Raw genomic sequence first — 27,810 nt, 5'->3', positions numbered from 1 at the left:
AGCCATGTGGATGTGGGCAAATATCTTTATGGTTGGGTCCTACAAGCCTCATATATGAACTGAGATAGTAGTAACTGCATCAATAGTATGTTTTTTCTTTCTTTCTGGGTTTTGAGCTTGCTAAGTAGGTGTTCTACTGCTTGAGCCACACCCAGGCCTTTTTGCTTTGGCATTTTTTGTGTGTTTGTTTTGTTTTGTGGTACTGCAGTTTGAACTAAGAGCCTCACAATTTTTAGGCAGGTGCTTTGCCACTTGAGCCACTCCACCAGCCCTATTTTGTGTATAGAGTCTTGCGAACTATTTGCCTGGACTGGCTTCAAACAGATCCTCCTGATCTCTGCCTCCCAAGTAGCTAGGATTATGGGTGTGAGCCACCAGCACCTGGCACGCTTTGTCTGTTTTTGAGATAGGTTCTCATGTTTTTACCCAGGCCAGCCTATAGATCTTCCTACTTACACTTCCTGCATGGCTGGGATGACAGGTGCAGGGCACCGCCCCCATCTCTTCTGTTAGGATCAGGTCTTAGTAGTTGCAGGACTGGCCGGAATTTTGATCCTTCCAATCTCTACCTCCTGAGTATCTGGGATTGCACTGCACTGTGCTGACTATGAAGTTCAAAATGAGGATATGGAAGACTGCTGAGAGCCTGTCTTCCAGTGGTTGAGTAACTATGACTGTGATGCTTTTTGCAAGATAGACTATTATCAAATGTAGTTTCTTTTTCCCTTTTTGAGGTGCTTGGCAAGCACTCTACTTGAGCCACATCCCTGCCCAAGTTCTTTTTTTTTTTACTTCTCCTTTTTACTTTCCTCTTACAACCAGTTTAATTAACAAAAGACATATAAAAATAAAGAAGATTCTTTAAGAGATGTAGTTAATCTTAATTCTGCCAGTAAATGTGCATTCCCACTCCCCAAACCCAGAATTTATTAGCAATAGTCAGATGTCGGGTGAAGGTAATGATGGGACTCATGCTGAGATCTTTGTCCCAGTGCTAGGTGACTTAGGGCGCTGTGCTGGTGGCATCATGATTACTTTGCCCACAACCTATGTGGAGGGACTGCAGCAGCCCAAATGATGTGCACCAGTGTTCAGCTGCAAGTGCAGCCTTGTCTCTTCCTGTGAAGTGTAAAGTTATCAGACTACGTGATAGGCTATTATCTCACAAAAGTAATTGCTCTTTTTCTTTACAGGAGCCATAAAACTGACAAACTTGGCATGTGGAAATCAGCACATCTGGGCCTGTGATTCCAGGGGTGGAGTTTACTTCCGTGTAGGAACCCAGCCCTTGAACCCCAGTCTGATGCTTCCGGCCTGGATCATGATTGAGCCACCTGTCCAGGTAAGCAAAGTTAACTGGTAGGAACTTCTTCCTTAGCAAGATGGAAGCTATTAAGGTGCTGTAACTGGCAGCAAGGACCACAGCCACCTCATAGACTTCCCAGCATGTACAGGGAGAGGTGCACAGAGACAGTCTCTAGGTGTTCCAGTGTTGGTGTCCCACACTTAAAATTTGTTTATGAACTTTAAAGCTGAACATGTTATTGAAGACTATCTGAGCCAACACTTGAGTTTTTCCCTCTGAAAATATGTTTTGTTTCTGACTTTTTACAAATGAACATTATGTTTTTAAGAAAAATCAAGTAATACCCAAAAATATAAAGAAAGTAAAAGCCACATAAAATGTTGTCATGGAGATATCTATTATTGGTGCTTTGTGAGTGCCTTTCCTGGTCTTAACAATTTCTGTTTTCTAAGCTGGGCATGGTGTCTGTCCTGTGGCTAATGAGACTCTGTCTCAAAAATAATAAAAGTGGGCTGGGAATATAGCTCAGTGGTAGAGCGCTTTTCTAGCATGTGCCCTGGGTTCAGTCCTCACACACACACAAAAAAAATGTTTGATTTTTCCCTCTGGACTATGGATGCAGCTCACTGGTATAACTTTTTTGGTGGTATAAGGATTTTGAACGTGGGGCCTTGTACTTGCTAGGTTGGTACTCAAGCACTTGAGGCATGCCCCCTAGCCCTTTTTGTTTTAGTTGTTTTTGAGATAGGGTCTCGCTTTTTGCCCAGGTCTGGCCTGGACACAGTCCTCTTATTTATGCTTTTCACATAGTTGAGGTGGCAGGTACATGCTGCTGCACCCAGCTACTGATTGAGATGGGGTCTCAGGACTTTTTGCCTAAGGTGGCCTCCAACCACAATCCTCCTGATCTCTACCTCCTAAGCAGCTAGGATTAGAGGTATGAGCCAGTACACCCAGCCTAGAACTTTTTAAGGAACTGCCAAACTGTTTCCTGCAGTGATTCTGCCATTTTACATTCTCCCAGCAATGCATAAGGGTTCCAGTTTTTCTGTATTCTCAAGCCCCAAAATATTTTTTCTAATTTTTTTCATTCTAGCATCCTAGTAGGTATGAAGTGGTATCTCACTGTTGTTTTGATTTGCATTTACCTAAGGACTAATGATACTGAGCATCTTTTGACATGCTTACTGATCATTTGTATATCTTCTTTCAAGAACTGTATATCTAAATACTTTTCTCATTTTTTAACTGGATTATTTATCTTTTAAGTATTGAGTTATAAGAATTCTTTATATATTCTAGGCCATTACCAGATATGTGATTTGTAAATATTTTCTCCCTTTCTGTGCATTGTCTTTTTCATATCTTCTTGATGTTCTTTGATACACAAAAGGTTTTAATTCTCATGAAATCCAGTTTATCTATTTTACTATGTTGTTTCTTGTGCTTTTTGTGTCATATTTAAGAACTGCTGCCTAATCCAAGGTCATGAAAATTTACACCTGTTTTCTTTTTAGAGTTTTATAGTTTTAGATCTTACATTTAGGTATTTCATCCACTTTGAGTTAAGTTTTATATATGCTGTGAGGTAAGTGTCCGAATTTATTCTTTTACATGTGGATATCCAATTGTACTGACACCATTTATTGAAATTACTATTCTTTATCCATTAAGTTATCTTGGTACTTTTGTCAAAATCTGTTGATCATAAATTTAGGGCTTTCTTACAGGACTATTAGTTTTTTCCAATGGTCTGTATTTTTATCTGTATATGCTATCCTGATTACTCAGCCTTATCATAATTTTGAAATCAGGAAGTATGAGCCCTTCAATTTCTCTTTTAAGATTATTTTGGTTATTTGTCAATTTTTTTTTTGACAGTATTGGGGTTTGAACTCAGGGTCTCATGCTTGCTAGGCAGGCAGTCTACCACTTGAGTCACTCTGCCAGCCCTTTTTGTGTTGGTTATTTTTGAGATAGTGTCTCACTTTATTTATGCCCGGCCAGCCTGGACTGCAATACTCCATCCATGTGTAGCTGGGGATGACAGGCACAGACCACCTTGCCCAGTCATTGGTTGAGATGGGGTCTGCAAACTTTTTTCCTGAGCTGGCCTTGAACCATGATCCTCTGGATCTGCGTCTCCCAAATAACGAGGATTATAGGCATGAGCTACCACACCAGGCCTGGGCTTTTCTTTGTGTTGTTGTCGTTTGTTTTGTTTAATTACTGATTCATTCTTTATTTGTTATAAGTCTATTCAGTATTTTTTGTTTCTGGACTGAGGGTGTGACTCAAGTGTACAGCCCAGTCCTAGCAAATACAAAGCCCTGAGTAAACCCTAATACGTCCAAAAAAAAAGAATTTTCAATTTCTTCTTGATTCAATTTGAGCAGTCTCTGTCTTTTCAGAAATTTGTTCATTTTATCTGCATTATCTAATTTATTGGTATCCAGTTGCTTATGGTATTCTCATAATTCCTTTATTTCTATAAGGTTGGTAGTAATGTCCCCATTTATTTCTATTATTTTTCTGTATTTCATCTACTTCCATTCCAATATTTTTCTTCCACACATTTGCTTCATAGTGATAATCCTCTGATAGTGTCACTCAATATTTGTCACAATTATGTATCTCTGTGTTCACCTGCTGAGCACTAAGGTGCCAGCCAGCCTTTATAGTACTCCCCTTGTGCAGGCCTAAGTGCTTTAGGGCCCCTCTATCCTCCAATCTTCATGACAATCCAGAAAGTGGCTATTCCTGTCCCAATTTAACAGAGGACCCCTCTGAGGGTTCAGAATGTTGCTGAGGCCTCATCACTGGCAGGTGGCAGAGCTGGGACACAGCAACTATGTGACACCCCAACTTGACTTCCTCCTGTGGCTCTGAGGTCCAAGGTCTATGCCAGGACACTGACTACAGGGCTATGAGGGAGGTGGAAGTGGCACATCACAGGTCAGCAACCTCACAGGTGTATTTAGAAAAAAGCCCACAGGAATCTTCTGTAGAGAGTCTTGGACAAAAGAAAAAAAAAAAAGTCCAGGAGTAAGCAGAAAGATGACAATTCAGGAAAGGGATCCAAAAAGTTGGGATAATTTGGTTGAATCCAAGTATTAGGAGTTAAGTAGGGTGTCCAGGTTGGACTGTCACTGACCTTTGTCCTTTGTGTCATCTTTGTTTCTACTCGAACTTCCATGTCTGAACACAGGATACACTCCCAGTTGAAACAGAGGTGGAAGCAGCTGAACAGATGCCATAGAGCACATGAAGTGAAGCAACAGAAACTTTTAAAATTAGCAGGAACTCCTGTATTTATTTTTGTTTCCTATTCTCTTCTCTGGTAAAAACTCCCTCTTCTAGTGATTTTAGGGTGAAGTTTCAACAAAGTATTCAAAACAAATGACTCAGTTTCATACTTGCTAACATTTGGGAGGACTTGGAGAAAATATTTTTAGTTGTTTAGCAACTTAGAAGGTTGGAGTTTGCTACTTCAGCTAAAGAATTCTCTGTCCACGTTCAAGGTACTGCTAAAGCCAGCACAAGTGATGGTGTGATCTTTCACAGTACGGTGGTCCTAAATTAAAGATGAGGATCACCAGGCACCAGCAGCCTACTTGGCCCCACCTCTTCCTTTAAGGGGACCCTAAAGGCCCTGCTCCTTCCTAATCCCATCCTTCTGCTCTTGCCTCCCAGGCCACGCTGCTTGTGCTAGCTAGCTCCCCCTTGTAGACTAGCACCGTCAGCTCTCTAAGGACCATTCCCTCAGCCTGGACTACAGGCCTTGCCTGGCAGAGAAAGCTGTGGAACACAGAGGCTGACACAGTTGGCAAGTAGCCAAATTCACATTTCTAATATTATTTTAAATTTAGGGAGGTTTTTGACTATATGAATAAGAAAAGAGAAATATTCAGAAATGATCATAGATAATGCACATAGGGATGCCAAGGAACAATCCCTCATGGACGCTGTAGTGGGAGACCTAACATGATGAAATTTTTGGAAATGGGGTCTCGCTGTGTAGTCCTGGCCAGTCCTCCTGCCTCAGCCTCCCAAGCAGCTGGGAATACGGATGTACCACCATGCCTGGCAAAGGACCCATCTTTTCTGGGTAACTGTGCTGCCTTCTGATATAAGCCAAGGAAATCTGAATCTCTGCAGGTCCTCCTCCCTCTTCTTTGCTGCTACATCCCCACCAAAGAATTTTAGAGCTACAGGAGACTTAGGAAAACACGGAGCTAGCCACCTCTTCCTGTAGGTGAGGAGAGCAAGCTCACTAGTCTGGGAGCAAGAGAGGGTCCCATGCCATGCCACGAATCCTCAGCTCATCCTGAAGGCCCACAGAGCAAGGGGCAGTGGCACAAGAACCAGTCCCATAGGGGACACTTATGTGCTACCAGAGAGACACAGCAAACCACTGGAACTAAGGCAGAACTGCTGGTCCTGTGCTTCTGAGCCAGGGGCAGAGTGCAAGGAAGCCAGCTGGAATCAGGAATGATACCCAAGTCTGGAGGGGGCCAGAGGCCTCTCACAAGAGGTGCATTGGTGCAAGAACTTGGAAAGTGAGTGGGAGTAAGGGTGAGTGAGGCACGGCAGAGGACAATCTGAGGAGAGGCAACATGAGCCAGGAGCCAAGCCCAGAATCACCCTGCCCCAGGTGGAGTGTCAGCTTCTTTCCTCTGAGGGCCACTGAAAAGCTGCAGCCAAGCTGAGCGGCCTGTTCCAACTGTGTGTAAGGAGGAGCCTGTTCAGAGGCTGTGAACAATGGAACGTTCATCTTCTAGGCTGAGAAAGGGCAGGGGAGATAGAGCTAAAAGAGGCGCTTTTGAAAACACATCGGCAGGTAACAGCACAGGGCGAGGGAGGGGTTCAGCTGTGTGAGAGGGGCCAAGAACTGGTGTGGGAAAGCTGGTGAATTGCATTAGGAGATGGACTTGAGGTGCCTGTGGGCTTCCCAGGCAGGACTGTCCACCAAGGGTCTGGCTGATGGGTCAGATCTCTGTCTCACTGGGCACACTGGTATGGGAAGAACAGAAGCCAGCAAAGAACATGAAAAGCTGTAGTGCTTCAGGCCTTGGTCAGGAAAAGAAGCCAATAAATGAAATTGGGAGAATGCACTGTGGACATGCTGAAGGAGAACAGGGAAATACACAAGGCCAGGGTAGGGCTGGCCAAAGGGGGCCATATGTAGTGCGGGAGGTGACTGGGCAGGGGCCCTTGCATGTGGTCATCTGGAGGTCACCTGCTTTTAGTCAATTCACAGTGAACTGGAGGGTACCTGTGGGATGTAGACATGGAACAGTGAGGACCAGAGGTTCTGGAGCCACACAGACTCTTCTGATTGCTACCAGTGTGGTGTAAGAGGAAACACATGGAATTACACTTGAAACTATATTTCATTTAAACCAGTATATCCAAAATATTATCATTTTAACAATGCAACCACGGTAGTTTCTGGCTGAGGGGAGCATGGCTCAAGTGGTGGAGAGCCTGCTTAACAAGCACAAGGCCCTGAGTTCAAACCACAGTACTGCCAAAAGAGAAAAAGAAAAAAGAATCACAAGGCTGGGCGCACGTGGCTCACACCTGTCATCCCAGCTACTCAGGAGCAGAGATCAGGAGGATCACGGTTCAAAGCCAGCCAGGGCAAATAGTTCATGAGATCCTGTCTTGAAAATACCCATCACCAAAAGGGCTGGTGGAGTGGCTGATGGTGTAGGCCCTGAGTTCAAGCCCCAGTACCGCCAAAAAAACTAAATAAATAAGAGAGAGAGAGATTTCCTGTGTGGTCCCAATCATTCTAGAACAGTAAGCTGGTGGAGTGGCTCATGTGGTAGAGTGCCTGCATAGCAAGCATTGCATAGAATGGTAAAACAAAACAATTCCTTTTTGGCAGAAATCAGATCTACAGTAGCCCTGGTGGGGAGATGACAGGCAAGGGGCCTGAGGCTACTTCCCCAGAGACTGTTAAAACACAGGGAAGGACATTCCTGATATTTACACATTTGTTGTGTGTAAATTTTACCTCAAGAAAAAAACCTTAAATCCAGTTAGTGATTTATATGCTGAGGTATTAAGGGGAAGGGCTGACGCCAGCAACTTGAGCTGCACCAAAAAGTAAGATGGATCGATGATTGGGGTAGACAGATGGACAGACACATGAAAAAGCAAGTACAGTAAAACATTATTGGCAGGGGGTATGAAAGCATTCCCTGTAAAATTTTGTTTAAAATTTTCTTTAATAATGGGAGAAAGGGGCCCAATAATTGTATAAATTACCTGGCACAAAGAAAACACTACTTTCCTATCAGATCTAGAAAAACTAAAATACTCTTTCAAAAATACTTTTGGTCCATATAAAATGGAGGGACTCGTGAGGTATGGAACTTTTAGGCAGGTCAAGCGGTGGTTCACACTTGTAATCCTAGCTACTTGGGAGGTTGAGATCGGGAGGATTGTGTTTTGAGGCCAGCCTGGGCAAATAGTTTGTAAGACTCCATCTCCAAAATAACCAGAACACAATGGACTGGAAGTGTGGCTCAAGCAGTAGGATGCTTGCATTGCAAGTATGAAGCCCTGAGTTCAAAGCCCAGTTCCACCAAAAAAATAAAGCTTAAGAGAGAAAGGATTTATTTTGGATTTATTTTGGCTCACAGTTTCACAGGTTTTAGTCTGCTTTTGGTCTCAAGGCAAGGCAGGACATCATGGTGGGAGCATGTGGTAGAGGAAAGCCACTCACTCCAATGTGACCAGGAAGCACAGAGAAATAGGAAGGGGCTGGGGATAAGACACGCCCTTCAAAGACACACTCCCAGTGACCTACTTCCCTCCCAGTAGCCTATTCAGTGTGCACTCATCAGTGGGTCAACCTAGATGGTCCACATTAAGACCATCTAAGGAGCTTTTTAACAACATCCAGACCTCAGCCCTCTCCTGAAGATAGAAATGCAGCAGGTCTGGAGTGGGGCCCAAGCACTTTGGTTTTTATTTTTCATCACAGCCCCACACCATAGTGGGTAAGTTAACATGTCAGCCAGTTCTACAGGGTGTGAAGCACCAAACAAGTGTCCTCATCCCACCTCATTTCCTTTTCTTTCTTTTTTTTTTTGGTGCTACTGGGATTTGAAGTCAGGGCTTTGCACTTGCTAGGCAGGTGCTCTACCGCTTGAGCCATGCCTCTAACCCATTTTTTTTTTTTAAAGAGGGTCTCACTTTTTGCCCAGGCTGTCCTGGACTGTGATCATCCTATTTTACGCTTCCCACAGTAGCTGGGATGACAGGCTCACACCACCAACAAACTTTTTGCTGCCCAGGCTGATCTGGAACTGCAGTTCTCCTGACCTCAGCCTCCTATATAGCTGGGATGACAGATGTATAGGACCACAATCAGATTGTTTGACCTAGGGCCTCATGAGCTTTTTGTCCCTGCAAGGCCTCCAACCACAATATTCCTGATCCCTGCCTCTCTAGGAGCTAAGGTTATATGCACAACCCACCACACCCAGCCTGCCTCTTTTTCTTCTTGCAGTTCTCTCCTGGGCCCTGTGGACTGCTTCATTCTGGCCCGATCACCCTCTCTGCCTGAGGCCCCCAGCATCCTTGGTAGGAGTCCTTTTCTCCTATGCTGGTTTGGGGGAGCTTATCTTCCACTTGGCTCCTGAAGGAGGGTACATAGGAGGTAACTTTTTGGAGGTACTGCATGTCTGAAAAGTCATCTACATTCACCTTACTTAGCCAGGTCTAGCAGTCTAGGTTTGAAATCATTTTCCATTAGAATTCAGAAAGTCTTCCTCTGTAGTCTGCTGGCCTCTAGTACTGCTGTTGAAAAGCCTGGGCTGCTTTCACACCTGATCTTCACATTTGGCTTTTTTTTTTTTTTTTTTTTTTTTTTTTTTTTGTGGTACTGGGCTTGAACTCAGGACCTATGCCTTGAGCCACACTCCACCAGCCCCTTTTTTGTGTGTTAGGTACTTTTGAGATAGGGTCTTTCAGACTATCCAGGCTGGCTTCGAACCACAATCCTCCTGACCTCTGCTTCCTGAGTAGCTAGGATTACAGGCATGAGCCACCAGCGCCTGGCTTTGTCTATTTTTAATCTCTGGAAGTTTGTTAGATCTCTTTGTTTCCAGTATACTCAGAACACACAGAGCTATGCCTTGATGAAGGCCTGTTTCCACCCTGGGTGCTGGAGGGCCTTTCTACACGCAGCTGACCTTTGGTCTGGGAGGTATTCTATTATCCTGGTGTGATCCCCTTTCTACATCAACCCCTCCTCTTTTCTCATCAGCTATTGCTGGGATTTTTCTTTTGTAGTGTGGACTCTCCAAACTGGCCTCTACTTTTCTTATCTTTTCTCTCTTATCTTCTGTCTCTTTATCCTACTTTCTAGAAGACAATCTCAATGTTCCATTGGATCATCTGTGATCACATTTTCACTTTATGAAAGCTTCTGTGTTTCATGATTATATAAAGTCTCTTCTGTCTCCTTGAGGATGTTTGAAGTTTTGTTATTTTTGTTTTCAAACAGGATCTTGCTGTGTAGGCCAAGCTAGCCTAGAACTCAAAATCTTCCTGCCTCTGCCTCCCTAGTGCTGGGGTTACAGATATGCTCCACCAAGTCTGGCTCTTCCCTAAGAACATTTTTGAATTTTTTTTTCCTCCATATGATTTCCATGTCCTCCAAGTTACCCATTTCCATCTCTCTTTAGTCTTGTTCACAGCAAACACTTTGAGATGTTGGCCATTCCTTGGTTATAAGAGTAACACACAAAAGGGCTCATCAGAAGCCCTGCAAGGGCTGGAGTGTAGCTCAGTGGTAGAACACTTGCCTGACATACATAAGGCCCTAGGTTCCATCCCTAGCACCAAAAAACCAAATGCACTTATGCATAGAGCTGGTTGGCAGCCCACTCTTATCAGTTTTAACTGACTGATGAGGCATGGCCTGGCTTGACCTATATGTGCCCCCAGTAAAACTGCCAGAATATGGGCCAGGGGTGTAGCTCAGTCGCAGTGTATTTGCCTACCATGCATGAGCCTTTCCTTTCTAGGCCTCACTCATCTGTGCATTTGTGAAGCAGCTGCCATGTAACAAAGCTGTGTGCTGACCACAGCACAGTGGTTGGTATTGGTGACCAGCTCTGCAGGGTGGACAGAGTGAATGATAGCAGTTGGCTTTGCTACCTCCTGTCGAGAAGGACAGACTGTCACAGCTGTCCTGGAAGACTGTTTTTGTGCATTTTTCTTGAGCACATCCCCTTGCAGTTAGCAAATGCTCTTCTTTCTGAGTTCTGAAGTCACTCTTCAGACCAGATGCAGAGACCTGGCTGTTAGATGCAGGTCTATTGACATTAGTGTCTGGTTTTCAGGGTTATCTGAAAGTAAGAGGAATGAACTAGAAGCAAGAAGAGGGTCTGTTACAGGGAAAAAAGAAAAAAATAAAAGAAGGTACATCCACCACAGGGGCATTATAACAACTGGACCCCATAAATCCATACACCTCAGTGGCCTCTGGGGCTTTGACCTGCAGCAACACCTCGTGCACAGTGGAGACCCTGAATCCTCAAGGGAAAATAAAGCTTGGGGTGTGTCACACTTAAGTGGATTAAAGTTTTAAAACACAGCAGGAGGGAGATAACTAGAGGGGAGAAAAAGGCAACCCAGAAAGTTGCCCTGGTTACCTAGTAGGCGCAGCCTGTCTGGGTTTGGATATTCCAGCAGACATCGTTCCAGGGCAATTACTACTGCTGTCTTGAAGTGTCTGGTCACTCCACCTCGGTGCTACTGGCATGTTCCTGCTGAGTGTTATCCAAGTCCACAGAAGGTCCACACCCCAATGACCTCTTCAGATTAACGTGTCCTTTGGCTGAGAAATTTTCAATATTTTTTCCTTTTAGCTTTAGTCTGGGTTTCCTCACATTCTGGCTGAGGGAAAAATGTGAGCATGTACCTGTGTGTGGTTGTGTACACATGCATGTTGGTGTGTGACTGGTTGTGTGTTCATGGGGGTTGAGGGTGAGCCCAGCCTGCTAGAAGTCTGAAGGACTCTGGTCTGAGCCCCAGACACCCACATTCTCAACTCAGCACTGTACAGCTGATCTCTCCACCCTCCAGCATCAGTTTTGTCAGGGTCTTATCCAGATTTATGAGAGAGCTGGGTTTCACTGGCCTCCTAGGTCATTTTCAGCCCAAAATGGTATCTGGGATCCCTGGAAACAGAAAAGCCAGAGATTGTTTTAGTGGGAGCCATTGTTTTCTTACCAACAGGGCTAACTGTACTATCCTCTCCAAATTATTGTTTGGGCTCCCCAGACCTTGTTGTTCTGAGTGTGCTGATTTCATTAGCATTTCTTGAGCAGCAAAACTCCAACACTTGGAGCTGGAGGGTGAAAATGCAGAGCATGGCCTGCTCTCTGGGAATCTGCCAGGCTAGAGGGAGGGCACAGCGCACAGGCCCAGTGCCGGAAGCCTGGGCCTGGCAGACAGGCAGGCTATGCTGCTGCATGTGGTGGCTCTTGCATTCCTTTGCTCACTGACTAAAGGGATCTGTAGAACCTGTATGCCATGCCACGTGAGATGCTGGGCCAGGCAGCACAGCCTTCCCCATAGAACCTGCAGTCTGGTGGCAACAGGTGGAGAGGGGGCCTAAAGAAAACTGCTGGGGAGTGGGCTGGGACAGCATCCAGAGAGCACCCTTTTCCACTAGCAGAGGTGCCACTGTGCCTCCTGCAAGAGGCAATAGCAGCCATCTTCCTGGATCTGTAGTTAGCTGAGTCCGTTCTCTGGGGAAGGTGAGGTCTTACCACATCATCTGGTGGCTGCAGTCAGACAGAATTTGGGTAGAATGTACTAGATGGGAACACTGTAGTAAGGATTACCAAGTACTGTACATTAATTCAAAAACGTGCTGGGGTGTGGGCTCAGTGGTAGATGACTTGTTTATCATGTGCAAGGCCCTAGGTTCCACCCCTAGCACCACAAAAACAAAAAACAAACCATCTTGCAAATTGTCTCACTGGTTGCTCATCTTACCTAAATGAAGCAAAATTTTTACTACACCTGACTCTCAGATGAACCCCTTGACCTGAGACCTGTCACTGTGACCTGGTGACAGCTGTGTGTGCCTACAACAGGGCACTTCTCCATATGAGGGCACTTAGCTACTTTATGTCTAGTCAAGAACTCAGTAAATTCTATCAAGAAAGTCTCTGGCTGGTGGAAAAAGAGTAAAGGTTTCCCTGTAACAGCGGGGCTTGAGGCTTGTAAGAGAGAAGATTTGGTCTTAGTTGTTTGTACTAATTAAAAATGGCTCTGGAGCTCTGCAGCCAGGGAGCATGGGAGAGCAGATTGGCACCACCACCACTACCACCCTGTCTGTTTAAAGGAAACTTTACAGCCACCAGCAGCCCCTTTGATCTGTAAACATCTAAGACCTGGATGGCTGTAATTAAATCACCAGGCTCCCAGAAAGGGGAGCTGCCTCTGCCCTGGAGCCTCTCTTTAAAGAACACTTAAACACAAGCACGTGCATGTGTGTCTTTCCCTTTCTCAGCTTACAAGACAATATGTAATTTTTAATATTTCCAAGTTATTTTTTTTTTTCCATTTTCTGTTCTTCTTTTTAATGCCCCTAAATTGATTTTACAACCCACATATGAGTCACAACTTAAAATCTGAAAAGCACTAATAGTTGTGCATAAACTCCTGCCTCAAACAGGGGAGAATATACTTTCTTTCCATGTAAACATGAAACATTTGTTCAGCACATACTGTATAACAGGCAAAGTCTCCATAGATTTCAAAATACCAGTATCAAACAGCTCACACTCTAACCCATCATGCACTTCAATTAAAAATATTTTAAAGATAGTCCAAGTTATTTTTGAATCTTAACCTTCTTATTTACTCTTTTACAAGTTGCATCCTTTATTCTTTTTTATGATGTTTGAAATTTGGATAAGCCAAAATTTTAGCTGCTTACCTCCTTTATCAAGTAAAAATTTTATCATTATAGATTCACCTGCATTTATAAGAAATAATGGAGAGAACTCCCACACATGTCCTGTGCACAGCTCCTAGGGTGACTGTAAAACTGCAGTGTACTGCAGTACCTGCTGCAAGCAAAGCTTGTCTACTTCTTTCTTTCTTAACATAAAATTTGCTGTCAGTGACATTTTGTACACTCACAACAGTGTGCTGCCATTATCACTCTCAGAAAGGGGTCCAAGAGCACTCACTCCCCGTTCTCCCCTCCACAACCACTGACCTGCTTCCCCTGTGGGTTTTTCTCTTCTGGACAGTATGGACAGTGTGTGCTCTGAGTGCTGCCTGCTCCATCCAAAAGCCTCTGGGTGTATGTGTGTTGGGGTGGTGGGGGGAATCTGTTTAAATGAGGTTTTACTTGGCCCTAGACTTCCTGGTACAGATCAGAAGTCCAAGTGAGCTCCTCTCACACAGGGTCCAGTGGATAAACCAGACCTCAATCAGAAGTGTTCATCTGCCTTCAGAGAAAACCCAAGAAGCACTGGGGCTGCAGCTCAGTGGTAGAGCACTGCCTCACACGTCCAAGTCCTGGGTACCAGCCATCTTAGTGGGACACTTACATTGATACTCTGGAAAAAAAAACAAACAGCAAATCCAAAGGACAGTTACAAACAAATAAAACAAAACCCTAGTTTATAGAACAAATAGGTACAGCAAAGGTACACTGGTGACAAGGACAAAGTGCAGTGCTGCAGGCAGAGCAGGTTCCCTGCTCCCAGGATCCTGCACAATGGCCCACTGAGGACTGAGAACTGTCAGGAAGCACTCCCTCTAGAGGAGGCTGATGGAGCCATTTGCTTTGAGAGCCAGTGGTTCTCATTGTTTCTGACCTGGTAAGAAGTCATCCCTTGCAGAGGTCCAGCCAGCCTGGCCTCCATGCCAAACAGACATTGTCTCTTGGCGCTCACAGTGCATGCCCAAGACCAGCCTCTCCACTGCCACTGCTTCAACCCAGAGAGTAGTCAGCAAAACAGCCCCCTACCCAACTCACCAACTGCTTAAGCATTTGGTTTTTATCTCTTGAAAAGAATGTCGTCTGCTAGGCACCAGTGGCTCACACCTGTAATCCTGAGATACTCAGGAGGCAGAGATCAGGATTGTGGTTCGAAGCTAGCCCAAGCAAATAGTTCTATGAGACCCTATCTCGAAAAACCCTTCACAAAAAAGGGCTGGTGGAGTGGCTCAAGGTGTAGGCCCTGAGTTCAAACCCCAGTACCGTAAAAAAAGAAAGAAAAGAATGTCATCTGTTCCAGTAGGGGATGTCCCAGGCTTCACTCCCTGGCTTAGCTGCCAGAGAGTATGTGGGGAGCTCACTTCAGATGGACAGTGGTTCAAAACATTAACATAATTGTATTCATAACACTGGAGAACCAGGCACAGAACAGGGGAGAGATGAGCAGGCCGTGAGGGCATCTGAGACCATGGGTGTAAAGGAACAATTGTGAGGCCAAGAAAGTGTCAGCAGTGGGAACAGCCCTGGGCTGTGGTCCCTCACTAGTACTGCTGGTAACCAAGGCTTGGACCCAGACCACTCTGCCCGCACAAGCACAGAGCTTCCAACAGCTGAGGGTAGGTAGCACTGGGACAGACTGGAGCTGGCCAGTGGACAGCAAACAGGACATTGAAGGAACTTATTCTTGTCCTGTGAAAAACAGACAAAGGACCAGATGCCAAGTATGGACAAGGGGCAGGGAGGATAGCCAGCATGATGCCCACCAGGATCCAGCTCCACTTGGCTTTCCTCACTCCCATCTCCCATGGTCCAGGCTGCAGAAGTATCACCTACAGCCAGGGCACAGGTACGAGGACAGCTGAAACCAGGAGTCCTCCTGTTGGGTGGCAGGGCCCCAAGTGAACCTGGCTGGGTTGAGCGGCTAACCTCTGTGTGGACCTCAGTGTAGGTGAGGACAGTCAGGAGCAAGGTGTGTGCAGGCAGTGGCCCTCAGCATTCTGGGCATTCCTGGAGTATGGCCTCCTTGTACAGCACTTGCCTGCTGCTGTCAGACCAGGTTGGGCATCCTCTGCGGCCAGGGTCTACCTTGTGTTCCTTTTCTTTTTACTTCTTTCTTCCTTAATCTGGACCACCTCTGCCTTTCTTTGTCTCCAGAAGCTGGGTGGTTGTCTGGTGGGATGCCCCTCAGTCTGGTCTGCATGATATTTTAAAGATGACATGATGAGCAGAAGCACACACACTTTGCTTTTCAAGGGCCCACACCTGCTACTCCCCCCAGCCCCATGTCAGGCTGTGTGCTTCTGCCCACGGTCAGTGATGCATCTTGTCTTTAGTACCCCAAACCTCCATGTTCTTCCCTGAGAAAAGTCCCTTCCTGCTTCCAGCCTGCTGGGGTCACCTTGGTTAGTGTCCATTCCAGCCCCAATGACCAGATGCTATGGGCACTTGACAGCAGATGGAATGTGCACGTCCGAACCGGAATCACAGAGGAGATGCCTGTGGGGACAGACTGGGAGCATGTGCCAGGTAAGAACAAGCCACAGGCACAACCCTGCTCCCACCCCCTCACCCAGCCACAGTTGCCAGCCAGCCTATTTGTGGCCGCAGCCTGCGGTGCCAGGCAGGCCAGGCACTGCAGTCACATGGGAGAATTGTTTTGACCTGCTGTAAAGCAGCCTAACTTCTACCCAGCAGCCACAGCTCTCATCCTGGTGTTGTATGATGTTTTACTGAGGCAGAAGTAGAGTTAGACAACAGCTAAAAAGCTGGGGGACCTAGGCCAGCTCACTGGGGCTGACACTGCCCAGGTCCTTTTGTCCTTTAGCTTCCAGCTCTTGTGGCCAGGCCAGCCCTAACTGAGACCTCCGTTTTCTCAGTGCCCAACACAATATAGGAAGTGCTGTTGGATGAATGCAGGTTGAGAGCAGCTCGGGGAGGGCACTCCCTCCCATGCACTCAGTGCTGAGCACCATACCCACTTTGCCTACAGGGTTGCAGGCTTGCCAGCTGGCACTGAGTACCAGGACCGTGTGGGCCCGCTGTCCAAATGGTGACCTTGCCCGCCGCTATGGTGTCACAGACAAAAACCCTGCTGGGGACTACTGGAAGAAAATTCCCGGAAATGTGTCATGTTTCACAGGCAGGTGCTGGGGCATGGTGGGCTATATCCCCTGGAGTCCTCAAGGCTCCTATGGGCCATGTCAGAGGGGTCTCTTGAAAAGGCTGCTCCCACTTGACTCTGCACCTCCAGAGCCAGAGCCAAGGATGAGGCCTACCTGAAGGAGGTGCCTGGACAAATGGGCTCTGCCAGAGTCTTCTGGCTGGTTCAGGGTGCCACCTGCTTTTAAAATTAAGGGAACAAAACACAGACTGGAGAAATGTCTTGTCCAGGGCCCTATAGCCAAAATGTGGCCAGGCCCGTATCTGGACCCAAGCCCTTGCCCCACTCTGCCCTCTGTCCCAGCTGTGTGGCTAACAAGCCTGTGACTGGCTGTTGTTCCTGCAGTGACCTCATCAGATGAGCTGTGGGCAGTGGGACCCCCTGGCTACCTCCTCCAGCGGCTCACAAAGACATTCAGCCACTTGCACAGCACCCAGAAGAGCAGCCAGGCAGCCACCCCCCACCCTGAGGACCTGGAGGACGAGTGGGAAGTCATCTGAAGGAGCCTGGGGCAGCAACTCAGGAGGGAGGAGGCAGAGGCTCTAGGATGGACACTGCTGGTTTCCAAGTTGCTCATCTGTGACATGCATCATCAACCCTTGTCCAGATACAGCTGCCAAGGCAGGACACCCCACACTTGATTTCATCCTGATTTGTTTCGATCTCATACCAGAACCCACAGCCTCAGCCACATGCCCTGAGCTGTTGCTGTAACAGCAGCGCCTTTGACATCTTGCCAAGGTCACCTCCAAGTGGGGACAGTGCACCTGCATGCCCTAGCTTTCATGTGCTGCTGTAAGTTCTCAGCAGCAACTCCAGGCCCTGTTGTGGGAGATGGTGACACAGAGAGCTTCCATGGGCAACAAGTCAGAGCCAGGAGCTGGGGACACACCTAAGGCCAGTGCGGGCAGCAGGGCCCCCAGGACATGTCCCCATCAGTATCCCCAGGCTAAACAAAGCTGCATGTCAGAGCTCTGCAGTCACCAGATGTGCTTGGCGATGGCATTGTCTCCATTACAGGATCCCCTTGCATCTCTCTGATGGGAAGGCAGATCATCTGTGGGGGAGAGCGCTGGGCTGTGTAGGGTGGAGGGCACGCGCACACGCACGCGCGCACACCACCTCACCTTGCTGCCCACACACAGGTGCTGCCCGCCTCAGCCAAAGCAGCAAAGGCCAGTGGGTGCAATGGAACCTGAGGAAGGTATGTATACACAGCCTCTGGGGAGGCACAGCCTACAGGGGCAGCGCTGGCCAGACATGGGGAACTGAGCCATGGTAGCTGACTTAGAGAAGTCTGTGGAGTGATGTTTAATGCTGCTGGTGGCATCAGAAAGCCAGACGCATCCTCAGAGGATGACTCTAATTATTGCCTTTTTGTTTGTTGTATTACAAACCTGCATAAGATGCATAAGATACCTCATTTGAAATCAAATCTTACAAATTTAGAAGAGAAACATATCTTCTGAAAACAGTGGAGGGCCTTTTGTTCCTTCCAGTGGTTTACCCTGAGCCTGTCCTGTCTTGGTTGTAGCTTCAGAGGGGTGGCTGTCCCCAGCGTGTCCTCCACTTGTAGTCAGCCAGTGCCCTCAGTGGGTGTGGGGCTTGATAACCAAGGAGGTGGAACCATTGCTTGCCATTGGCAGTTGCTGTGGCCAGGCACACAGTGGTCCTTGGGGTCAGCTCTTCTTTGGGGCTTCTGAGCTTCAGGACCAGGCTGCCCTCCCCTATAGAGGTAGCTCCATGACACTGCTCAGGCTGGCTGCTTTTTTTAGCCTGCCTGTAGCCCAGACCTGTTTTCTACTAAGCATGTATGTCAGGGAGCCCCCAGGCCACAGGTGAAGGGTACCAACCAGCAGTGAAGAGAGATTTCCAGGTTTCAGTGAAGAATGAGTGCTGAAACCCCTGATCTTCACACTTCGCTTTTATAGAACCCCTTTTGTAAAAGTTCAGTGACAGCAGAGATGGCCCAAGTTGGCTGCTCTTCTACTGCAAATGCTGTGCCTTGCCCGGCTCCTCTCGATGGCGGCACTCTTAGCCCCTGGGACTATAGTGCAATTAAACCAAGTCTAGTGGATACTTTCACACTAATTTTCACTTCAGTGCTTTGATGATTTTCTTCCTGGTTTTAATTTTTAGTTGTGCTTTGAGACTGTGCAATAAACTAGAATTTTCCAAACATATGAGTCTAATGCTTGAGCTAGGAGAAGGTACGTCACAGATGCTCCTGAGGGCTGTGCTAAGAGATCCCGCTAGCCTGGCCCATTGCCAGCCCGGCAGTGCCACCAGCTCTCATGACCTGGTCATTATTGGAATATGCACCAGTTTGCCCAGGTGATGTCATGGGTGATGACTACTCCAGAGCTAGACACACCCTCTGCTGGCCCTGGCAAAGATGTCCTGAATGAGGCAGAGCCCAACACTGTCTCCTCATGAAGTCAACAGCAGCCTTTGGGGGTTCAAGTCCCTGGTTCTATGTCCCCAGCCAACAAAACCATATACCAGAAGTGCCCTACTGGAAACTAACATTAAAAAAAAAAAATTACCTCGAGTGTCCTGGGAAATGACCTAAACAACAAATGTCAGACCTGGGTCAAGAAACAGGGAGACTTTACAGAAGACAGAAGAAAACTTGAAGAAAGGGAGACATGGCTTCCTCTCCAGGTCAAAAGGCTAAACACATATGCCAAGACATCTGTCTTTAAGAAAGGAATTCGCAGGTGCAGCACTTCCAGAATCACCACTGGGATGTTCTTCTTGAGATGGAGATTCTCAAAATCAGCAGTGCCCACAGACACCCCATGTTCATGCTAGGTTTTTCCAGCCTCACATCCTCCTCACCAGAGCCCTGAATCCAGTTAGCCTCAGGAGATCCCGAAAGGTTAAGTAACTTGCTAAGTTGTACAGGGAACACTGAGATTGGAACCCAGCTTGGCAGAATTGCACACCTCTGCTAACTGATGCAACCTCACAAACAGGTGTGAGACCCAGCAGGGGGCTGGCATGTCAAGCATGGCCCTCACTACTAAAGGGCCCCAGTAGTCAGCATGGCACAGGAGGTACTGCAGACATGGTAGGAGGGCAACTTCAAAGCCTGTGTGGCCACTGCTTATTTCTGTGAACAAAATAACAATAAATGGGTTAAGTAAAATGGGGAAAAAAATCTCTGACTTCTGGATGTCAAGGACATCCTAAACTCAAGTGAGGGGAAAGGCCACAGAAGAAAATCCACACAGATTTAATTTCTCCAAAATACAGTCTGTAAAGCAAAACCCTTACGTAGAGCTGGGGGATAGCTCCATGGTAAAGCTCTTGCCTAGCATGCACAAGACCCTGAGTTCCATCCCCAGGACCACAAAACATCCTACATAACATCATAAAGAGAGGTAACTGCAACAATTGAGACACTCATGTTGAATATTCACCATAAGAACTTGTCCAAACCAGGAGGAGGAATGACACAAGGCAAAGGATGGACAAAGGAGATGAAAGGGCACCTCACGGAAGTATTCCCAGCACCTGGGCAGACATGCCAGTGGGGCACGTAGGAGGACCACTGGCCATCCTTGGTCTGAAAGCATCACACTGCAAACTCTACTTCTGGAAATCTGTCCTCCAGAACAAATCTAAATGGGAAGAAACACAATTTCAAAGCACTGAAAACAGCCTGGCACTGGGAAGGGTGATGGGAACTTGAGCACATGCCTGATGCTACTGCCAAGTGCATGTGTGTGGGATGTGCTGCGGGGTCCCACGTGTTCCTGTGGCAGGGGTGAAGTTCCTTAGCATCAGGCTAGTGGCTATGCCAGGGGCCATGCTAGTTTTGTAGATCAGAGAATGGGGGAGGGAGCTGGTACCCTCATGGATGGCCCTCCTACTCTTCTACTGCCCTGCCAGGGGCACTGGGGACAGAAAGAACTGAATTCTCACTTAGAGCCTGGCCTGACGGTACACAACTGTAATCCCAGCTACTAGGAAGGTGAAGGCAAGAGTTTCTGGCCAGCCTAGGCAGTTAGCAAGACCTTATCTCAAAAACAAAATACAAAGAAAAGCATTGGGAATGTGGCTCAAAGGTAATTCACTTGCCCTGGCCCTGGGTCCAATCCCCATTACTGGGCGGGGGGAAGCTCTCTACTTGGGACAAGAAGGTGGTCCGTGATTGTTTCTAAGCATATATCTTTTTTATCTTTTGAATCCTGAGCCATGTAAATGTATTATTTATTCCAAAAACAAATAAAATTTACATTTTAAAAATTCAGTACTCTAACATTATTTACAGTATCAACACTAGTTGAATCAAATATCATAAACACCAAGGTCTTCCTAAAGTTCATGTTTACCAAGTGTTTTACAGGGAAATACTTAAACTACAGTAAGTTTAAAGAGTTAAAAAATTGTGGGCTGGTGGAGTGACTCAAGTAGAGCATCTGCTAGCAAGATCAAAAAAAAAGCCAGGCACTAGTGGCTCATACCTGTAATCCTAGCTACCTAGGATCAGGAGGATCGAGGTTCAAAGCCAGCCCAGGCAAATAGTTCGAGAGACCCTATCTTGAAAAAACTCTTCACAAAAATAGGGCTGGTGGAGTGTCTCAAGGTGTAGGCCGAGTTCAAGCCCCAGTACCACAAAAAAAAATAGTAATTGTGTAAGTGATCTGATTTCATACATATGTAAAACACATAGAAAAAATGTGTTCAAAGCTGGGTATGGTGGTACACACCTATCATCCCATTACTTGGGAGGTGGAGACTAGAGGATCAGGAGTTCCAGGCCAAAAAGGTACTGAGACCATCTTAAAAGCAAAACCACTGGGGTTTTTGGTGTGGCTCAAGTGGTAGAACACTTGCCTAGCATGTGCGAGGTCCTAGGTTTAATCCCCACCCAAAAAAGAAATCTTTCTGTATATGCACTGAACCCGTGAAGAGGTCTGGGCCAACTCCTGGAGCTGCACACAGCAAGCAGTGTAGCTGGTGCCTCCTGCTTGGCCCACCTCACCTGCCGTGGACTTCTCCATATAACCCAAGTGCTCTACTTGAATTTTGCAAGCAAAAAATCCATTTGTAGAAATCTTCACCTCTACCTTGACTGGGGTAATGGTTACACACAGGTAGACGTGAGTCATGACTTAAGCTATGCACTAACACCTTTGTGTTTTACTGCATGTAAATCATACCTTGCATTTTTAAAGGATCAGCAGCGCTGGTCCTATCCCTACTGCAGAGGGATAGGATGCTGTGACCAATTACCTTTGGCTTTAGTTTGTTTAGCCCGGGCTAGCCCTGGGCTGTCTTCCTGTACAAGGCTCCCAAGTACTGGGATCACAGGCATGAACCACCATGCCCAGCTGCAATTAGCTGCTCTTCAAACAGTTCAAACATGGAGTAGCCTTCCTGAGACCAAGCATGTTCCCTGCTTCCTGATTCAGAAAGCATCCTTGTCTGGACAGGATTTGAGGTAACTTAAGAAACTGCTGGCTGCGAACAAACAGGAAGGGAAAAGTCATAGTAGGAAAGTCAAGGCAACAGCAGATATAGTGTGCCAAAAAGACCCAGGTGGAGGTGAGAGCCACAGCAGCCAGGTGCTGGGCCACGTCACCATGTCTTGCCCAGGCCACCCCAACAGCAGTCTTTCATAGGCCCTTTTGAGGCCTGGGCATAAGGTCTGCACACCTTGGGGAGGGGATAGATTCTCAGAGTTGGTTCCGATGAGCCCAACAATGGCCTAGCCTCATCTGTCTTCCCTAATGGACAATGGGTACAGAGATCCTAGCCTCTGAACTCTTACCTGGAGCTATTCAAGGCCCTTGGGAACACTGGGCCCTCGGTGGACATGGGGGAAGCAAATTGGCAAAATGTGTTCATGAACTGAACAAAACCACCATCTTGCTGTCCCAGAGGCGGAGACTTGTCCAGAGCACAGTGCATGCCTTTGAGAAGCCATCAAAGCTGCTGTCTGTCAAGGGACACTGGTGCTGGACTTGGTGCCACCCAACCCCCCCCCCCCCCCCCCCCCCCGGTCCCGCAGAATCCTGCAGGCTCAGGTCCCAGTGGTAACAGCAACTGGGATGGCATCACAGTCCTTAAAGCCCTTCCTGAGACCAGAGGACCCAGGAGACAGATAAACCAACCCACCCTCCTTCTGCCCAGCAGCAGCCACCGATAACAGGCTCTGTTTATCTGCCTTTGCCACTGCTCCAGGCTCTCTGCTCCCACCAGCAGAAGCTGGGGTCAGGCATCCTGTGAGACTCAGAGAAAGAGCTGGGCCAAGACTCAGGCCCACTGTGTGAGTGATGGGCAGCCTCTGCCCTCTGGACCTGTTTTCAACATCCTGCCCACTCCAATTAGAGCCATCAGAAGCTAATGCCCTTGGTGCCTCTATCCTCTTACCCATCTGAGGCACAGGAGCCTCCCGATGACCAGTCACTGTGCCATATGGGAGAAGTCCCCATAACTACTCCAGTGCCACCAAGCTACTTCCTTGTCACACTGAACCAAACCAAGGTTCAGAGAGGCTATTTAACTGGCCCAGGCCACAGCAGGAGGGAAGTAGGGCCTCACTTCAACTGGAACCAATGACCAGTTACGGCCACGCACCCCTTTGCCACACACTTCCCTGGAATGGGTTCACATTCCCTTCGGGGCTGCAGATGGTGTGGAGATTCCAGAACCTCTTGAAGACAAAAGGAAAGCAGAGACCCAGAGGTTTGTCCAAGGTCTCCCTGAGTCAGTGGCAGGTCCAGGTCCCCAGGCAAGATCTTCCTCTTGTCCAGGCCATCCCTGGACAAATCCACCCTGGACTCTGTAGTCACCACCCAAAGCCTCTTCCACCACCAGGCCCGCTCCCCTCAGGAACACTGAGTGCAGAGTGGGCAGCAGGTTCCCCTACCAGGCTAGCCACTTCAGGCAGACAGCTGGCCCTCTGCTCCTGGCAGGACAATCACAGCCCTTCAGCCCATGCCTCACAGGTTAAATTTCACAGAGCAGCAGAATTCCTGGGCAGGGCAGCCTGACCATCCTCCCTGGTCCTGAGGCTTACTTCGCAGCCAGGGAGGGTCCCTTTGTCCTGAAGGATGGTGGTATGTTCATTAACAAGTCTCCATCTTCAGAACCTTCCAGCCAAAACCAGCTATCCAGGCTGGGCAAGAAGCCTGCCTCTTGTCTCCACAGGCACCACCTAACACTCTATGGGCAGGCCAGAGGAGGGCAGGCCCAGAGAAAGGCCACCTAACCCTGGTGAGGGGCACACTGGCTACTGGGGGCCCCAGCTGTAGGGCCAAAGCAGATGCAATGACAGAGCTGACAGGAACAGGAGCCCTAGAACCTGGCACCTGCTAGTTGTGGGTGAAAAACTAAGAGGGGGTGACCGTGACAAATGCAGACCTGGCTAGGAGCCATAGTGATACCTAAGTGGCTGTGGCCAGTAGAGGGTGGAGATACAAGGAGGCCCAGCCTGGATCATATGTATATGTTTCCCCAATTCCAGCCGGCCTGGACTGGCCTGCCCAGCCCTACTTCTCCCTGCACTACAGGATCAGGTCCAAGCCGCAGAGTTCACAGCCTCTAAATGCTGACAGCACAGGAGGGCTGTCAGAACTACAGGACCTGTAGTCCTGTACACATTCTGTCCCCCTGCTTGGACACATCAGTCCCCACTCCATGCTTGCCACGCTCCTGCTCTGCTCAGCTGTCACTCCCCACACCACCTACCAGCCCCCCCATACCACCACCACCACCATCCATAGCTCCCAGAGGCTTCAGATCAAGGTGGGAGGCTAGTCTTCACCCCTTTCCACGATTGGGCAGTGAGATGGTGCTCAACCCCTCGGAGTCCCTCTGGCTGGAGCATGGGGCGCTGCGCCCAGCCGCACCCAGAAAACCTGAGGCTTTGGAACCTGCCTGATATCCCAGCCCAGCCCGAGAGCATGCGACAAACAAGGCAGATTCTTCCGTACACAGATCAATATATGTAAAGTGCCAGGTACTATGCTCTGAAAAACCAGTTCTGTCCTCCGAGTCTAGCCCTTGCCCGTGAGGTCCAAGGGCTGTAGAAAGGGTGGCAGCGGCAGCTCATCCAGGGCCTCGGGGAATCGGCCGGGAGAGATGGCAGTGACCAGCACCTGCATGGCGCGTGTGAAAAGCGAGGGCGGCGCCAACCCCGCCAGCCACTGGAACTTGTCCTCACCCAGTAGCCGCCGCCAGCGCGGCTGGTCACCCAGCAGCTCTCGGCGAGCCGGGCCGGCGGCGCCCGCGGGGGTGTACAGCACCAGCAGGTCCAGCAGCAGCAGGCGGCGCTGGCGAAGCTCACCAGGCACGGTGGTGGTGGTGGTGGTGGCGGCGGAGGAGGCCTCAGCAGCAGCAGCAGCAGCAGCAGCAGCAGGGACCGAGCCGGCGTCGCGGCCCAGCTGGCGCAACAGTAGCTCGAGTGGTGTAAGGCCCCCGCCGTCGCGCAGGCCCGGCGACGCGCCGTGGCCCAGCAGCAGGAACAGGCACTCGGGGCGCGCCAGCTCGCAGGCCACGTGCAACGACGTGCCACCGCCCTCCACGCGGCTGCAGCCTCGCCGGTCGAGCAGGCGCGCACGCTCCTCAGCCGGGAAGTCGCGCACGGTACGCAGGATGCTGCGCAGGATGCCCACGCGATTGTAGCGCACCGCCAGCGCCACGTGCGGCCCAGGCGCGGCGCAGCAGCGGAAGCCCGCGCTGGGTGGCGCGAGCGCGCGCCGCGGGAACGTGGCCAGCAGGTAGTGCGCGTAGGCCTGGTGGTCGTGCACGAGCGCGTAGAGCAGCGCCTCCGACGGCGAATAGGCGGAGGCGCGCCCGCGCTCGTCCCAGTGGAAGGCCTCGCTGGCGCGCATGTCCTCCAACAGCCATACGGGCAGCAGGTCACGCACCGCCTGGTAGAAGGCGAAGGACGACTTCCGGCACTGCTTCTGCGCCCGCGAGCGCGCCGCGCCCGCGCCTTCCGGCCCGCTGTCAGCGCCCGCCCAGGGTCGCGAGTCCCACGGCATGGTGGCAGCAGGGAGCCTCACGACCTCAAGGCATGGGTCCTGACCAACCTGCGGAAAAAGGTTGTCTTAAGAAGCAGGCGACGGGGACTTCGGCCACGACCCCCGGACCCGGGAAATGGCGGTCCGGGGAGAGGACTCCTTTCCACCGCACACTCATCCTCACTGGGGCCTTGACTACCTGCCTCCAGCCTCGGCCCAGTCACTCTCCCCAGCTCCATTCTCTCCTAGGCCCAGACCTCGGTCTGCAACCTTGTTCTCGCTGCACCTGCTCTCACTGTCTGGCTCTCTTGGCACCTCTGCTACAGAAGCCCTAACCTGCCCCTGCCTTCAGTCCCCACGCCTTCCAGCCCTGGGACCTGCAGGAAGAGCTGTTCACACCTGGGCCAGGTCCATCCAACCCCAAACAGAAGAATCCAGGTATGTGTGGCGGGGGGGGGGGGGGGGGGGGGGGGGGCCCGGAGTGGAAAACCCAGGCCACATCCCAACTTGAGCTAAATCCATGCTCCACCTCAAGATCCCTGTCCCCAGCCGCACCCCAACCCTGATCACTCGTGGGGGCCCCTGGAGCCTCTTCCCAGGCTAGTCAGGGACATGACCTATACTCAAACCGACCTGGTTCCTGCAGCGCAACCAATCGCTTGGGTCTGTGGATGTGGGTATTTCACTTTCCCTCGCCGAACCTCAGCTTCCTCGTCTGTGAAAACGGGGTGGACTGCGGCTGGTTGTGGCTGGCAGTGTGGTAGTGCGCCCCAACAGTGAGTGGGGAGTGGCCCGGGCCCTTCATCCACAAACAAGTTTGCTGCCTGTCAGCACCAGAGCTCCTGGGAGGAGACAGAAGGATGAAGCCAACTTAGACTGGTGTGTACCGCACTTCACAGTCTGCAGTCCACTCCAGGTAGGTCACCTCTCCACATGACACTGGTACTGCTATCCCATTTTCCAGCAGGGGTCAAACTTGTCCAAGGTCAGTCATGAAGTCATGGTGGAGCCAGGACCAGAACCCAAGTCTCCTGTGTTCCTTTTGGGGCTCACTGCAGACATGGTGTGGACACGGGTTTGAAACCTGCCTCTGCCCTGAGTCCCCAGCCCCAACTTGAGCCCTGGCCTCCTTGACCTCCGCCCTGGCCCAAGCGCCCTACTGCCTCCGGCAAGGGTAAGCCCTGGGTTACAAGAGGTTTGGGGCGGCGGGCCGGCCACATCCACGATCACTCGCGGTAACTGGGTTGCAGAGATGGGCACAGCTGGGTGGGCGACACCATGACTGCAGTGCCTTCCCGCGCGCCCCAGGTATTCTGTGCGCCGAGTGGGTTACGTAAAGTTCGGACGCCCCACGTCACTGGGCAGAGAGTCACAGCCGCGGCTCCGCGACTGGGGGTTGGGCCAACGAGGACAGCGCGCCCGGGCTGCCCGCCAGTTCCTCTCTGTCCCCTCTGGGGCGGCACGGCCCGACCTGGGCGGCGGCGGGTCGCCAGGGACGAGCCGGGACGTCCGCGGGAGGGTGGCCCTCTCGGCTAGGGCTGCACCTGCGCCTGTGGGCACACAGGAGGCGGCGCCCGGGACGGGAGCTGAGAACCGCGCGTGTCGGGGGCGAGGGACTCACCATTAGGGGCAGAGGGGCCCGGGCCGGGCGCCCCTGTCTGCGCTGCGGGCAGGAGCACGCGCTGTCCCCACGCGGGCGATCAGGCGGAGGCCCCCACGACGGGCGGCCAAAAGGAAGCCGCCGCCGCCCGCGCCCGCCGCAGCCGCGCTCTGAGCCGCCGAGGCCGGATCGCTGGGCGGCGGTGCCGGCACCGGCGGCTGGCGGGCGGCGGGCGGCGCAGTGCGGCCGAGGCCGGGCAGGACCGCGGAACCGTCCGCTGCCACCATTGGCCCGTTCTGCCGGCCCCCGCCGCTGCCCATTGGCTACCACGCTGCACCATTGTTACGTCATGGACCGGAGGGCGGGGCGCACAGCAGGACCCGCGGAAAACTTCGGAGAAACTTGAGGGCGTGCTGGTGGGGGGGTGGAATCCCGGAGGAGGGGCGGGTCCGGGCGCGGAGAGGCGAGACTGTGGTTGGGAGGCGTGGCCGGGGGCGGGGCGGGGATCGTTGGGGCGGAGCTCCGGGGTCCCGGCGGCCCAGGTAGTGGAGTGTGCCTGGAGCTGCGCCCTTGGTGCTGCAGCTCTGTGAGAGTCTGGGCGCACGCGGAGGTGCCTGGGCGTCGGTGGTGTGTTGATTTGCTCGTCACCCCACGAGTCGTGTTCCAGATCTCCTTGCCTAGTTCTCGGTGACCTTGAGCAAAAACCTCTGGCTGTTATCCTATCTGCACGTGGGAGGGTCAGGAATAGGGTCTGTGCTCCTAAAGTTTCCC

The 27,810-nt window shown here is 50.1% G+C and overlaps 2 protein-coding genes across 6 annotated transcripts in view; one reads left to right on the top strand and one right to left on the bottom strand.

Annotated features, from left to right (window-relative positions):
- The window catches only part of Tecpr2 (tectonin beta-propeller repeat containing 2), an 85,765-nt gene extending 64,765 nt beyond the window's left edge, over positions 1 to 21,000 (top strand). For all 5 annotated transcript variants that reach the window (XM_074067121.1, XM_074067123.1, XM_074067122.1 and 2 more), the window contains 4 exons: positions 1,194 to 1,342; positions 15,683 to 15,824; positions 16,288 to 16,437; positions 16,804 to 21,000. In XM_074067121.1, the coding sequence (XP_073923222.1) occupies positions 1,194 to 1,342; positions 15,683 to 15,824; positions 16,288 to 16,437; positions 16,804 to 16,958 (596 nt within the window). In that variant the 3' untranslated portion in view covers positions 16,959 to 21,000. The remainder of the gene's footprint in view (positions 1 to 1,193; positions 1,343 to 15,682; positions 15,825 to 16,287; positions 16,438 to 16,803) is intronic.
- A 1,466-nt stretch (positions 21,001 to 22,466) lies between these two features.
- On the bottom strand, positions 22,467 to 27,255 carry Ankrd9 (ankyrin repeat domain 9). Its single transcript, XM_020178860.2, has 3 exons — positions 27,061 to 27,255; positions 26,073 to 26,281; positions 22,467 to 25,508 (listed from the first exon to the last, which is right to left on the bottom strand). Exon 3 carries the CDS (start codon positions 25,458 to 25,460, stop codon positions 24,471 to 24,473), a length of 990 nt encoding a protein of 329 aa, XP_020034449.2. The 5' UTR covers positions 25,461 to 25,508; positions 26,073 to 26,281; positions 27,061 to 27,255; the 3' UTR covers positions 22,467 to 24,470.
- Between the last annotated feature and the right edge of the window lie 555 nt (positions 27,256 to 27,810).

The sequence above is a fragment of the Castor canadensis genome, chromosome 3 (assembly GCF_047511655.1).
Source record: "Castor canadensis chromosome 3, mCasCan1.hap1v2, whole genome shotgun sequence".
NCBI classification, from domain to species: domain Eukaryota; kingdom Metazoa; phylum Chordata; class Mammalia; order Rodentia; family Castoridae; genus Castor; species Castor canadensis.
The sequence above is the reverse complement of the archived record's forward strand: the minus strand, read 5'-3'. Positions and strand labels throughout refer to the sequence as shown.